At 42.6% G+C, this 14953-nt stretch overlaps 1 protein-coding gene across 2 annotated transcripts in view; it reads right to left on the reverse strand.

Moving 5' to 3' along the window:
* The window catches only part of itgb3b (integrin beta 3b), a 106218-nt gene that overhangs the window by 36819 nt on the left and 54446 nt on the right, over positions 1–14953 (reverse strand). For both annotated transcript variants that reach the window (XM_072248659.1, XM_072248658.1), the window contains exons 8-9: positions 8449–8538; positions 7442–7576 (exon numbers count right to left, since the gene is read on the reverse strand). In XM_072248659.1, coding sequence (XP_072104760.1) covers positions 7442–7576; positions 8449–8538 — 225 coding nt within the window. The remainder of the gene's footprint in view (positions 1–7441; positions 7577–8448; positions 8539–14953) is intronic.

Here is a 14953-nt window from a genome sequence, read left to right on the forward strand (position 1 = left end):
ATAGGCAGGTGAAAAGAGGTAAGAGGCCAGAGTGGGGAATAGAAGAAGAGAGGAGGGGAAGGAAGTTTCTTTTAAACAATTCCTGTGGAAAGGGGAGAGCCGGGGGAAGGCTGGTAAAGATGTGCTTGGTGTTTGGATCTGTTGAAGATGACGAAAATTGCACTCAACAACAAGACTTTTGCATGGTACTGTAAGAGGCCGGAGTGGGGAATAGAAGAGGAAGGAAGGGGGAGGGAAAAAAAATCACTGGAAGGAGAAATCGATGTTCATGCTATCCTGTTTGAAGCTACCTAGATGGAATACGAGGTGTTGCTGCTCCACCTTGACACTGGCCTCATCTTGGCAAAAGTGGAAGCCACAGACTGCCATGTCAGAACTGGAATGCGGGTAAGAATTAAATTGCTTGGCCACCAGGAAGTTCCACTTTTGCCAGATGGAGTGGAGGTGCTCAACGGAGCAGTTCTCCAATTTACGACGGGTCTCACCAGTGTAGAGGAGGCCGCATTGGGAGCACTGGACACAACAGACGACTCCAAGGGAGGTCACGTGGGGTCTTGGTATGGAGTAGACGTGCGTCCTGGGAGCTGCGCCTTCCTTCACCTTTTGCCTCACCCAAATAGCAGTTAATTCTTATTTTTTAAGTGACTGAAGTGAGTTGTAACGGGTTGAACGAAATGACGAAGCCAGGTAAAGAGAAGAAACAAGAAAAGGGAGTAGGAGTAGAAGATTCTGGCAAGGGCTCCACGAAGCTAGCGGGCCCAGGAGAAGCTGAAAGCCAATGCTGCTAGCGCCCTGGTCCCAACTACCATTGAAGAAGTCCTTGTGGCCGTAAACAAACTGGACAGTTTGGTAGACGGAAGACATGCAGAGGATAGTAAGTCAGCCATGAACCTAACAGCGGCTCTAACCGAAGTCAGTAAGCGTGTTTCTTTAATGGAGGATACCGCCGAATCGTATGAGAGACGAATCGAAGAGTTGGAGAGGCGGTTTGATAGCCTAATATCCCAAAACACGCAGCTACAGGCTAAGGTGGATGACCTTGAAGCTCCGTCTCGTCGTCAAAACATTCGCATTATCGGGGTTCAGGAGAAAGCCGAAAACAATAAGCCGACAGAATTTGTAGCCATGTTGCTTCCGAAGTTGCTGGGGGAAGAACATTTCCACCAACTGATTGAACTGGACTGTGCCCACGGGAGCCTAGCACCGGCTAAAAATGGCAGGCCAAGAGCTATTATTGCGAGGCTACACCACTACCAGGTTAAAGAGCTGGTGCTACGGTTGTCCAGGGAGAGAGCTCTGTTGCTATATAACGGGCGTCCGGTGTTCATTTACCCAGATTTAACCTCGGCTACCATGAGGAAACGTCAGGATTTTCAGCACATTAAGGAGAAATGCAAAACCAGGAAAATTAGGTGTGGATTCCGCTACCCGGCGAGGTTTGTTGTTACAGTTAACAATACCACCAGTGCATTCAGCACTGCAGCCGTAGCAGAGGAGTTCCTGAGCCGAGAAGTTAAAGGTTGGCATTTGGACACCGTATCAACCTAAAAACGGATTAACGCTGGGTTACTGGATTCATCGTTGATTGATAGTGGCTTCATCTGGAGACTGTTTGTTATGTTCAGTACATGAGGAGGAACTGAAAAATAAGCTCACACTAAGATGTGGGTGAGGACTGATTGTTATTGTTTATTTTTATATTTCATAGTGTATTTGTGAAGAGGTGTTTCTCCCGTGTTTAGTGAGTAATGGGTAGTTATCTCACTATTCTAGGCCATGTGTTGGCTCTTGGATATAGCTTTGACTCTAGGTTAGGGGTATGGAAGTACTACTCCTGGTGTGTTTTTATTATTGGGAGGGCTTTTTGTGTTTCTTAATGGGTTGTTACAGCACATCTATTTGTTCGAGTTACAGTTTGTGTTATGCCATGACCATACAGCATATTTTTTTTTTGTTAAGCAGCAGATATGACACCTAATTCGCATATGCACAGCATTGGTGAGACTAAACTTGTCAGCTGGAATGTACGGGGGATGAATAGTCTGCTGAAGAGAGGGAAGGTGTATGCATATCCTCGTACACTCAAAGCTGATATTTGTTTTCTCCAAGAAACGCACGTTAAGAAAACAGCAGCGAAAGTGCTTTGTCCCTCCTGGGCATCTCAGGTCTACCAGTCGAATTTTAGTACTAAAACTAGAGGTGTTGCAATCCTAATAATGAAAAACCATACCGTTTATTCACACACAAACTTTAGCTGACCTGAGGGGCAGATATGTAATAGTAAGTGGAATATTAAATTCTATACCATTGACACTAGTGAATGTGTACAGGCCCAACTTTGATGATCCAATTTTTTTTCAGAACCTCTTTAAGGCCATGCCTAATCTGTCTGACATAATTGTAGGTGGACACTTTGATTGCATCTTAAACTCCCTCCTAGATAGACAACGTCCCCAAGTTTGTTCACTTAAAAATATTGTAACACTTAATAATCTCATGCAATCATATAACATAGTGGATATTTGGAGACTTCATAATCCCACGAAGAAGGATTTTTCATATTTCTCCGCAGTACACAAATTCTACTCTAGGATTGATTATTTTCTGTTAGATTTGAAATTGGTCTTGTCTGTAGTCGGTTGCACTTACCATAATATACTTATATCGGATCATGCTCCTGTCTCCCTTATACTCAAATTGAATCACAAAAGAGGTGAATATAGTTGGTGTTTAAATAATATTTTGCTAAAGGATAAGGATTTTTGCTCTTATCTTTCAGATAAGATAGATCTATACTAAAGCACCAATGATGTGGGTGGTGTTGATGATTCCAGTCTTTGGGAGGCCATTGAAGGCGTTAGAGGTTGCATAATAGCAAATGAGACAGCAGAAAAAAGAAGATTCAAGAAAAGGTTAACTGAAATAGATGATCAGTTGGCAAATCTGGAAGCTTCTTACAAAATAAACCAGGAAGCAGAATTACTTAATAAGATTACTACCTTACGGTATGAGTATAATTCTATAATGTCCAAGAGTGTCTCAAAACTACTGACACAAGTCAGACAGAGGTAGTTTGAGCTTGGTGAAAAGCCCCGTAAGTTATTAGCCCATCAGTTAAGACAGATGCAGGCCTCCAGGGCCATACATCGTATAAAGGCGAAAGATGGCTTTTTATGGACGGACCCGGAAAAAATTAATAAGTGTTTTGCGAAGTTCTATGCTAATGTTTACCAATCACAAGGCGGCCCAGACGTTGAAGCTATGGATACATTTTTTGATAATCTGAATCTGCCCATGCTGTCAACAGATTCAGTAAATACACTTGATGCTGATATAAGCCTAGCTGAGATCAAGAAGGTCATCTCTTCCCTCCCCAATAATAAGGCAGCGGGTCCTGAATGGTTTTAGCATGGAATTCTTCAAAGTATTTGGTTCAAAATTGTCACCTCTGCTCTTACGAATGTTTAATCAGTCTAGGACAGACTCCAGATTGCCGCCCACTTTATGTAAAGCCAATGTTTCTCTGATTCCAAAACCAGGCCGTGATCCCGGGGTGGTTTCATCATATCGCCCCATTTCACTGTTGCCCATTGAAACCAAAATTCTTGGGAAAGTCCTGGCCAATAGGTTAAAAGAATGCATTTGTTCTATTATTCATCCAGATCAAAGTGGCTTTATGCCAGGTAGACATATGCATTTTAATTTGCGTCATCTTTTCAGTATTTTATATACTGTACAAAACATGCAGAAGAGGCTGTAGTCATTTCCTTAGATGCGCAATGTGCGTTTGACCAAGTGGAATGGCCATACATGATGTTTGCATTTAAGAATTTTGGATTTAGATCATATTTCATTAAGTGGATTGAGATAATTTATTCACACCCAACTGCTTCAATTAATACTAATCAGGATATTTCCTCCCCTTTTGCAATTCATCGTGGGACTCGTCAAGGCTGCCCCCATTCTCCGTTTTTGTTTGCAGTTATCATTGAGCCACTGGCTGTTAGCATCAGACAGGACCCTTTGATATCTCCCATTGATATGCATGGGCATAAACATCACCTTTCGTTATACGCTGACGATGTCCTTTTATATATCTCCAGCCCACAAACATCAATACCCGCCCTTTTGACTCTAATTAATAATTTTGGTAGTTTCTCAGGTTTCTCTATTAATTGGGATAACAGTGAACTAATGCCAGTCACTGCAGTGGTTAATACAGTGTATTTACAGTCCATTCCCTTTAAAATAACTTATAATTTTTCCTATCTTGGTGTGACTATTATAAAAAACCCAGATGACCTTTTGCAAGTGAATTGGAGAAACAAAGTTGAGCAGGTATATTGACTTTTGGAAAACCCTTCCAATTTCTTTGGTGGAGAGGGTTAACGCAATCAAGATGATTGTATTGCCACGATTTCTTTATCTTTTCCAGTTAATTCCATGTTTTATTCCTCTGTCATATTTTAAGCAATTGGATTCAGTTATTATACCCTTCATTTGGAATTATAAAGCCATTAGAATTACTAAAAAGCACTTGTCAAAGCCCAAGGAAGCAGGTGGTTTTGCCCTACCGAACGTTAAAATGTGTTACTGGGCTGCCCGCCTATCCATTCTTGCATGGTGGAAAAAAGGCCCAGCCTCTACCTCAGACTGGTGCCCAGCATGGTTACTCATAGAGCGAATGCTTTGTAAGAAGACTTCCTTACCAGCTCTCTTTAATAGCCCCACTGCAGTTAATAAGTCACATTTTAGTAACAGCTTCGTGGTTGGCAGCACTATAAGAATTTGGAAGCAGATTCAACTACACATTAAGGCCCCAAAAACTTAAATTGACACTCCGATTTGTGACAATCATTCCTTTTTGCCTGGCCTGAATGACACTTTTTTCTACCTGGAAACAGAGAGGCATCTGCAGTGTAGGTGACCTATATATCAATGGAAACTTTGCCTCATTTGTGCAGTTACGAGCAGTTTACAATATCCTGCATCTAGTTTTTTTAAAATATTTACAAAGTCAAGATTATGTTAGGAAATATATACCTAACTTCGAAGTTTTAGACAAACATGAGTCCCTGGAGGCAATAAATAAATTTGATCCTGTTACTGGTAGTGCAGTATCCTATTCCTATCAGATCCTACATAATGGAGCTTGGGTGAATACTGCAGGTCTTAAACAGGCATGGGTGGATGAATTGGGTATAGAACTGACAGAGGAGGTCTGGGATGAGTGTTTAAAGAGTATACATGATTGTTCGGTCAATGTCAGACACAGACTTACACAGTTTAAAACAATACATAAACTTCATTATTCCAAAGAAAAGCTACACAGTTTCTACCCTGTTTCACCAGTTTGTAATAGATGTAAATCTGTGAACAGTAACTTGTCACAATCATTCTGGTCATGTAGTAAGCTTTATGCATATTGGAAAAGTATTTTTCACTGTTTCTCTGAGGCTTTTGGGAGACTGTGGGAACCAGACCCGCTCATAGCCATCCTTGGAGCAACAAGCTCCCTATCTTCAGCCAATAAGTATGAAAAAAAGGCTGTATTGTTTGGCATGGTGATTGCTAAGAAGTTAATCCTGTAAATGTGGAAAATAGACTCTGTGCCTACATACGATCTGTGGCTGAGAGAACTGGCAAATATTTTACATTTGGAGAGACTGAGACTATGTAATGAGGACAGAGGAGACATCTTTGAAAGGATATGGGGCCCTGTATTGGACTTTCTTACGGGGTGAGGACTGAGGGTTTTTGGTGGGTTCACCTCTGCTGTGTATGTTTACTTTTGCCTTTATATTTTTCTCCCTTTTGCTGCTCAATATTTAATTAGATTCTGTTAAGGTCGTGGTTTTTGTAGATGTGTTGGTTTTTTTTTGTTTGTAATAAAAAAATAAAAAGAATATTTAAAAAAAACAGACGACTTCAACAGATTTACAGGTGGAGTGTTGCCTCACCTGGAAGGAGTGTTTGTGGCCCTGAATGGGGGTGAATGGATAGGTATAGCAATTAGACCACTTCCAGGGATCAGTGCCAGGAGGGAGGTCAGTGGGGAGGGACAAATGTACAAGGAAATCACAGAGGAAAGCGGAAAGCGGTTGGGGGGGGGGTGGTAAATATATGTTAAGTGGTAGGATCCTTTTAGAGATGGTGGAAGTTGTGGAGGATGACGTGTTGGATGCGGAAGCTCATGGCGTGGTAGGAACCCTATTACTGTTCAGGAGCCAGGAAGATGGAGTGAGTGTGGATGTTCAGGAAATGGAAGAGATGCAGGTGAGGGCAGTATCAATTCTTTACGAAGTTGTTGGTTGAATCAAAGCCAACCCCCTAGGCTTAAAAAGTTTGGGACAGTAAGCTCTAAAATATGTTGTTAATCCTAATGGAATGTAGGTTGTGTAAACACCATGCTTTATAATCACATTGGTTCTTTAACATCTTAGACTCATGAGTACTGGTCTAATTAACTTATTGGACATGTTTGGAAATACGGAAACTACGTCTCAAAAGATTACTTGTTGTCCAAGAATTAAGAGTTGAATGCATTTGTTTTTGTTGGTATGTTATGTTGGAATTGGTTCAACTTTGAACTTTGGAATTAAGTCCTGGAAGATAAAGGGTTATAATGTGTTTTCATCTAAGATTAGTAAAAAAAAAAATCAAGTTGTCTCAAAGTTTATTCCCCTGAGGTTAAGAATGAGCTCCCCAGATTTAAGTTTCCTAAAAGAGATGTTTATAAAATAATTAATGGCTTGGACAGGATAGACATTTGGAGAAGACCTCACCCCTGGATAGGGAATGCAAAAGCAATTTAAAATGGAAGTGAGTGAAGAGGAAGTTGGTGGGGGAGTTGGGATGCTGAGGGACCTGAACAGGGAGTCAGGAGTGAGGAGGAACCTGGGAGGGGAGAGAGGACGGAGATGAGGAAGTTGGAGGGGATTCTAGGGCAAATGCGAAAAGGCGAAATGCAGCTCCTGAACAGCTGCCCACCTCAGATGATATGAAGTCATGATTTAAGATGCTGCTGCTCCTATGGGTATCAAGGCCCAGCCCTCTCCAGAAGGACTGAATTAATGAGGTTTGGTAATACAAAGTGCCACCTTGTACTGAGATATAAATGAGGTGATTAATGCTGAGGATAGTTATCTTGGAAAATGTGGCAATATCATGCTTTGGTATTCTGTGATGTTCAGGATTCATCCATGAAGATGTTTCACAAAGGTACAGGTGTACTGCATTTGAGCAATAACCTAACAGAATAAATCCTAGAGAGTGGTTTTAGGATTCTGGATGTGGCAGCACCTTATCATCACAGTGAGATATTTTTGCTTCCAAATCAGTTGTCCAATAGTCCCTTTAGACATTGAATGCAGGAAAACCATGGGCAGATTTCTTGGCCAGCAAACCTATGACCACCTCAGCACAACAACATTGTACTTACTGTGTCTCCAATTTTAAGCCCTGAGCAAAATCTCTGTCCTGGAATAAACTTGCTACTCCCACAGTAAGCATCGAAGGATACCGACAGCTCTTTCGGCAGATTCAAAACTTCCAATTCTACCCGGGAACGGATTTGCTAAGGGTGAGAAATAAAGAGCATGCAGTTTAGTTTAAATACACGTTCTTCCTAATGGCATGTCAGTTGTGCCGTGTTAATGCCCTATGGCTCTTGCCTCATTCTTATTGCTAACTTGGCCAATAGCTGCCTGGTTTGAGGTACTGTGGGCCATGAATTCTTGGTTTGTAGGTCCCTGGACAGTATTCCCTGTCCTATGAGTGCTGGGCCAACAGATCCTTCATTTGTACTTTCTTACCCTATGTTTCCCAGCCTTGCTCTTTCTTCCTTAATCCCTTTCTCCTGCCTTGAACAAGAGTAAAACAAAGAAAAAAATCTGCAGATGCTGGGAATCCAAGAAACACACACAAAATACAGGAGGAACTTAGCAGGCCAGGCAGCATCTATAGAAAAGAATAAACAGTTGAAGTTTCAGACCGAGACCCTTCATCAGGACTGGGAAAAAAAGATGAGAAGATAGGATATCTTTTTTTCCCAGTCCTGATGAAGGGTCTTGGTCCGAAACTTCGACTTTTTACTCTTTTCCATAGACGCTGCCTGGCCTGCTAAGTTCCTTCAGCATTTTGTGTGTGTTGATTGAACAAGAGTAAAATTATTTCCTACCCTCCAGGCCTTGGTGACTGTTTTCCCACTTCTAAATTTTTTGGGAAGTTCTGGATATCAGATCCTCCACATCTTCTTCCTGCAACCCACGGTGTTGACTATTTGTGATGGAACTGAGCTGGGAAGGAGCAGGAACCAAGTTTGGAACTGGTGTGGAGATCAGAAGCGACAGGTATAGATAATGGGACTAGAACTACAGTTCCTCCAGTTGACAATGGCACCATTTTGAACTCTTCCTGAATCAGTCACTGTATTCAGGCTGTACCTACCTCGTAAGCATCAATAATGAGTCGCAGGACATTGCTTGAATCCTTGAAGACTGTTCCAACGGTGGTGCCTGGAATCATTCGACTGTAATTCTGTGGGAGCGGCAAGATTAGGTTATTTAAAACTCAGTTAATCTGATACCTTCATTCCACTGACTATTGATCCAATGATCCAAGCCTATTAAAGCCTTCAACATTATCAGTTTGCTATTTGTTCACCAAACTCCAGGTTGTCCCCTGGATATAATGTCTGATTTCAGGGCATTTTAAGGAGCTGTAATGGTAAAATTGTGAATAAATAAACTCCTCTCGGGCTTCCAGCTGATGTTTCGATGACAAACTCTGTCATCTTCATCGGGTATGATGCTTAGGCATGTCTAGTCCGATGGTATATATATCCCCGTTGTCCATCCCTCCTGATTGGTTAGTCCTCATCCAATCACGTTTCCACTGTCCTACCTTGTTTACTATCAAATTCCAGTTCTTACTTAAAGTGAGACCGTTGTCTTTTTCTCTAGTTTTATTTCAATGGGTTCCTTCACCAGGTGGTCCCAAAAGCCATTGGCGTGGCACAGTAGGACCATGAGGGGAAAGTGATCATAAAATGATCAAATTCACCCTGAATTCTGAGGAGAAGCTAAAGAGAGATGTATCAGTATTTCAGTGGAGTCAAGGGAATTACAGAGGCATGAGAGAGGAGTTGTCCAGATTGATTGGAAAAGAACACTGGCAGGGATGATGGCAGAGTAGCAATGGCTGGAATTTCTGAAAGCAATTTGAAAGGCAAAGGATATAGACACCCCAGAGAAAGAAATATTCTTAAGGCAAGATGACACAACCATGGCCACCAAGAAAAGTCAAAGCTAAAGAAGGGGCATATAGTAGAACAAAATTTAGTGGGAAGTCAGAGGATTGGAAACCTCTTAAAAACCTACAGAAGGCAACTAAAAAGTCATTAAGTGGGTAAGGATGGAATACAAAAGTAAGCTAGCCAATAATATTAAAGGGGATACCAAAGGTTTCTTCAGATACATAAAGTGTGAAAGAGAGGTGAGAGTGGATTTCGGACCACTGGAAAACGATGCTGGAGAGGTAGTAATGGAGGACAAGGAAATGGCGGACAAAATGAATAAGAATTTTGCATCAGTCTTCACAGTGGAAGACACTAGCAGTATGGTGGAAGTTCCAGGTGTCAGGGGTCATGAGGTGTGTGAAGTTACCATTACAAGGGAGAAGGCTCCTGGGAAACTGAAAGGTCTGAAGGTAGATAAACCACCTGGACTAGATGGAGTACACCCCAGGGTTCTGAAAGAAGTGGCTGAAGAGATCGTGGAGGCATTAATAATGATCTTTCAAAAATCACTAGATTCTGGAATGGTTCTGAAAGACTAGAAAATTGCAAAAAAGGAGAGAGGCAGAAGAAATGATATGATAGGCCAGTTAGTCTAGCCCTTAATGGTTGGGAAGATGCTGGATTTGATTGTTATGGACATGGTTTTGGGGTACTTGGAGGCACAGGATAAAATAGGCCACAGTCAGCACGGCTTTCTCAAGGGAAAATCTTGTCTGACATAGGTAGGAAAAGCGAGGAGGTCCTGAAAACAGACTACAGATAACTGGAAAAGAAGCTGAGAAGCAGGACCTCAAAGGTAGTAATCTCCGGTTTGCTGCCTGTGCCATGCAACAGTGAGTATAGGAATAGAGTGAGGTGGAGGATAAATATGTGGCTGAGGGATTGGAGCAGGGGGCAGGGATTCAGATTTCTGGATCATTGGGACCTCTTTTGGAACAGGAGTGTCCTGTACAAAAAGGATGGGTTGCACTTGAATCCCAGGGGGACCAATATCCTGGCAGGGAGGTTTGCTAAGGCTACTGGGGAGAGTTTAAACTGAAATTGCTGGGGGGTGGGAACCGAACTGAAGAGATGGAGGAAGGGGTGGTTAGCTCATAAGCAGAGAAAGTTTGGAGATAGTGTGAGAGGGAGGATAGGCAGGTGATAGGGAAGGGATACGCTCAAACTGATGGTGTGAGATGTGTCTATATTAATGCAAGGAGTTCATGAACAAAGCGGATGAGCTTAGAGTGTGGATCAGTACTTGGAGCTATGATGTTGTGGCCATTACAGAGACTTGGGTGGCTCAGGGGCAGGAATGGCTACTTAGAGTGCCAGGCTTTAGGTGTTTCAGAAAGGACAGGGAGAGAGGCAAAAAAGGTGGGTGTGTTGCACTGCTGATCAGAGATAGTGTCACTGCTGCAGAAAAGGAGGAAGTCATGGAGCAGTTGTCTACTGAGTTTCTGTGGGTGGAAGTTAAGAACAGGAAGGGGTCAATAACTCTACTGGGTGTTTTTTATAAACCATACAATAGTAACAGGGACAGATAGGGAGACAGATTCTGGAATGGTGCAGTAATAACAGGGTTGTCATGGTGGGAGATTTGAATTTCCCAAATATTGATTGGCATCTCTCTAGATCAAGGAATTTAGATGTGGTGGAGTTTGTTAGGTGTGTTCAGGAAGGATTCTTGACACAATGTGTAGATAAGCCTACAAGAGCAGAGGCTATACTTGATCTGGTAATGGGAAATGAACCTGGTCAGGTGTCAGGTCTCTCAGTGGGAGAGCATTTTGGAGATGGTGATCACAATTCTATCTCCTTTACCATAGCATTGGAGAGGGATAGGAACAGACAAGTTAGGAAAGCATTCAATTGGAGTAAGGGGAAATATGAAGCCATCAGGCAGGGACTTGGAAGAATTAATCGGGAACAGATGTTCTCAGGGAAACCTTCGGCAGAAATGTGGCAAATGTTCAGAGGATATTTGTGTGGTGTTCTGCATAGGTACGTTCCAATGAGACAGGGAAAGCATAGTAGGGTACAGGAACTGTGGTGTAGAAAAACTGTTGTAAATCTAGTCAAGAAGAAAAGAAAAGCTTGTGAAAGGTTCAAAAAACTAGGATCTAGAAGATTATAAGGCTAGCAGGAAGGAGCTTAAGAAAGAAATTAGGAGAGCCAGAAGGGGCCATGAGAAGGCCTTGGCAGACAGGATTAAAGAAAACCCCAAGGCATTTGACAAGTATGTGAAGAGTAAGAGGATAAGACGTGAGAGAATAGGACCAATCAAGTGTGACAGTGGAAAAGTGTATATGGAACCAGAGGAGATAGCAGAGGTACTTAATGAATACTTTACTTCAGCATTCACTACGGAAAAGGATCTTGGCGATTGTAGGTATGACTTACAGTGGACTGAAAAGCTTGAGCATATAGACATTAAGAAAGAGGATGTGCTGGAGATTTTGGAAAGTATCAAGTTGGATAAGTCACCGGGACTGGGCAAGATATACCCCAGGCTACTGTGGGAAGCGAGGGAGGAGATTGCTGAGCCTCGGGCAATGTTCTTTGCATCATCAATGGGGACGGGAGAGGTTCTAGAGGATTGGAGGGTTGCTGATGTTGTTCCTTTATTCAAGAAAGGGAGTAGGGATAGCCCAGGAAATTATAGACCAGTGAGTCTTACCTCAGTGGTTGGTAAATTAATGGAAAAGATCCTGAGAGACAGGATTTATGAACATTTGGAGAGGCATAATATGATTAGGAATAGTCAGCATGGCTTTGTCAAAGGCAGGTCGTGCATTACGAGCCTGATTGAATTTTTGAGGATGTGACTAAACACATTGATGAAGGTAGAGCAGTAGATGTAGTGTATATGGATTTTAGCAAAGCATTTGATAAGGTACCCCATGCAAGGCTTATTGAGAAAGTAAGGAGGCATGGGATCCAAGAGGATATTGCTTTATGGATCCAGAACTGGCTTGCCCACAGAAGGCAAAGAGGGGTTGTAGACAGGTCATATTCTGCATGGAGGCCAGTGACCAGTGGTGTGCCTCAGGGAGCAGTTCTGGGACCCCTTCTCTTTGTGATTTTTATAAACGACCTGGATGAGGAAGTGGAGGGATGGGTTCGTAAATTTGCTGATGACACAAAGGTTGGGGGTGTTGTGGATAGTGTGGAGGGCTGTCAGAGGTTACAGCAGGACATTGATAGGATGCAAAACTAGACTGAGAAGTAGCAGATAGAGTTCAACCCAGATAAGTGTGAGGTGGTTCATCCTGGTAGGTCAAATATGATGACAGAATATAGTATTAATGGTAAGACTCTTGGCAGTGTGGAGGATCAGAGGGATCTTGGGGTCTGAGTCCATAGGACACTCAAATCAGCTGCACAGTTTGACTCTGTGGTTAAGAAGGCATTGGCCTTCATCAATCGTGGGATTGAGTTTAAGAGCCGAGGTAATGTTACAGCTATATAGGACCCTGGTCAGACCCCACTTGGAGTATTGTGCTCAATTCTGGTCACCTCACTGTAGGAAGCATGTGGAAACTATAGAAAGGGTGCAGAGGAGATTTACAAGGATGTTGCCTGGATTGGGGAGCATGCCTTATGAGAATAGGTTGAGTGAACTTGGCCTTTTCTCCTTGGAGTCATGGAGGATGAGACGTGTATAAGATGATGAGAGGTGTTGATCATGTGGAAAGTCAGAGGCTTTTTCCCAGGGTTGAAATGGCTAATATGAGAGGCACAGTTTTAAGGTGCTTGGAAGTAGGTACAGAGGAGATGACAGGGGTATGATGTTATTGTTGTTTGTTTGTTTTTTTTTACGCTGAGAGTGGTGAGTGCGTGGAATGGGCTGCCAGTGATGGTGGTGGAGGCGGATACAATAGGGTCTTTTAAGGGACTTTTGGATAGGTATATGGAGCTTTGAAAAATAGAGGGCTATGGGTAACCTGAAGTAATTCCTAAAGTAAGTACATGTTCGGCACAGCTTTGTGGGCCGAAGAGCCTGTATTGTGCTGTAGGTTTTCTATGTTTCTCTGTTTCTAAATCTATTGGAATTCTTTGAAGAAATAACAAGCAGGATAGACAAAGGAGAATCATTTGATGTAATGCGCTTAAATTTTCAGACGGCCTTTGATAACTTGCTACACGAGGCTGCTTAACAAGCTACGAGCTTGTGGTATTACAGGAAAGATTCTAGTATGGATAAAACAGTGGCTGATTGGCAGGAGGCAAAGAGTGGGAATGAAGGGAGCCTTTTCTAGTTGGCTGCCGGTGACCACTGGTGTTTCATAGGGGTCTGTGTTGGGACTGATTCTCTTTATGTTATATATCAATGATTTGGATGGTGGAATTGTTGGTTTTTTTGTAAAGTCTGCAGATTATACAAAGATAGATGGAGGGCAGGTAGTTTTGAGGAAATAGGGAGGCTATAGAAGGACTTTGACAGATTAGGAGAATGGGTAAAGAAATGACAGATGGGATACCGTGTCAGGAAGTGTATGGCCATGCACTTTGGTAGAAGAAATGGACGGGCTTTCGATTTTCTAAATGGAGAGAAAATACATAAAAAGAGGCACAAAGGGACTTGGGAGTCCTTGTGCAGGATTCTCTAAAGGTTAATTTGCAGGTTGAGTCTGTGGTGAGGAAGGCAAATGCAATTTTAGCATTCATATCAAGAGGACTAGAATATAAAAAGCAAGGTTGTCAGACATCCCACCCCTCCCGGAAGATCCAGGAGTCTCCCGCATATCAATAGTGGCTCCCTGACGCCCGGAAATTATATACAATATCCCGGAAATAGATTTTTTTGAGAGGGAGAGGAAGAGTGAGCATCCTGATTGGTCTCTCTTCATGCTAAGAGTGGTCCCCAACCACCGGGCCGTGAGGAAACAATATCATTTGGCAATATGAAACTATATGATTCAGCTGCACCTTTCCTCGTTCCCTGTCACGCCCACTGTTGAACTTGAACACACGAGAGGTCATTACGCACGCGTCATCTACGTCAGCGCGGGAAAAAGATCAACTCCTCGAGCTTGCAAATGATGGCGGGCTGAAAAGTATGTTTGACGTAACATCTCTGCCGGCATTCTGGATCAAAGTCAAGGCTGAATATCCTGAGATAGCCACGAAAGCACTGAAAATGTTGCTTCCATTTCCAACATCATATCACTGTGAAGCGGGGTTTTCTGCAATGAATGCAACGAAAACTAAATTGCGGAATAGACTGGACATAAGGAACTCCCTTCGAGTATCGCTGTCTCCCATCACCCCTCGATAGGACCGTCTTGTTGCAGGAAAACAAGCCCAGGGCTCCCACTGATTCAATAATATTGGTGTGTTGCAATGATTTTATATGTTCATACGGGGAAAATATGCGCTGTGTGTTTAATATCCAAACGTTACTTAAAATATTATGATGCTATTGACTTATCACCTATATTCCAGTCATGATTAACACCCCCTCCCCCCGGTCGGCCGGTCGGCAAGAATATTGTCAATATTAAACCAGTCTGCGGTGCAAAAAATGTTGGGGACCCCTGCTAAGTAGACCTATCAGTTTTCTCTGTGGGTGGGCTTTACAGTCGACCTCAAAAATAATGACAGTGTTGCTCGCTGCACTGTTTGCAACAGTGACTTTTCTATTGCCCATGGTGGGTTAAAATGTAAAAG

The sequence above is a fragment of the Mobula birostris genome, chromosome X (genome assembly GCF_030028105.1).
Source record: "Mobula birostris isolate sMobBir1 chromosome X, sMobBir1.hap1, whole genome shotgun sequence".
Lineage (NCBI taxonomy): Eukaryota > Metazoa > Chordata > Chondrichthyes > Myliobatiformes > Myliobatidae > Mobula > Mobula birostris.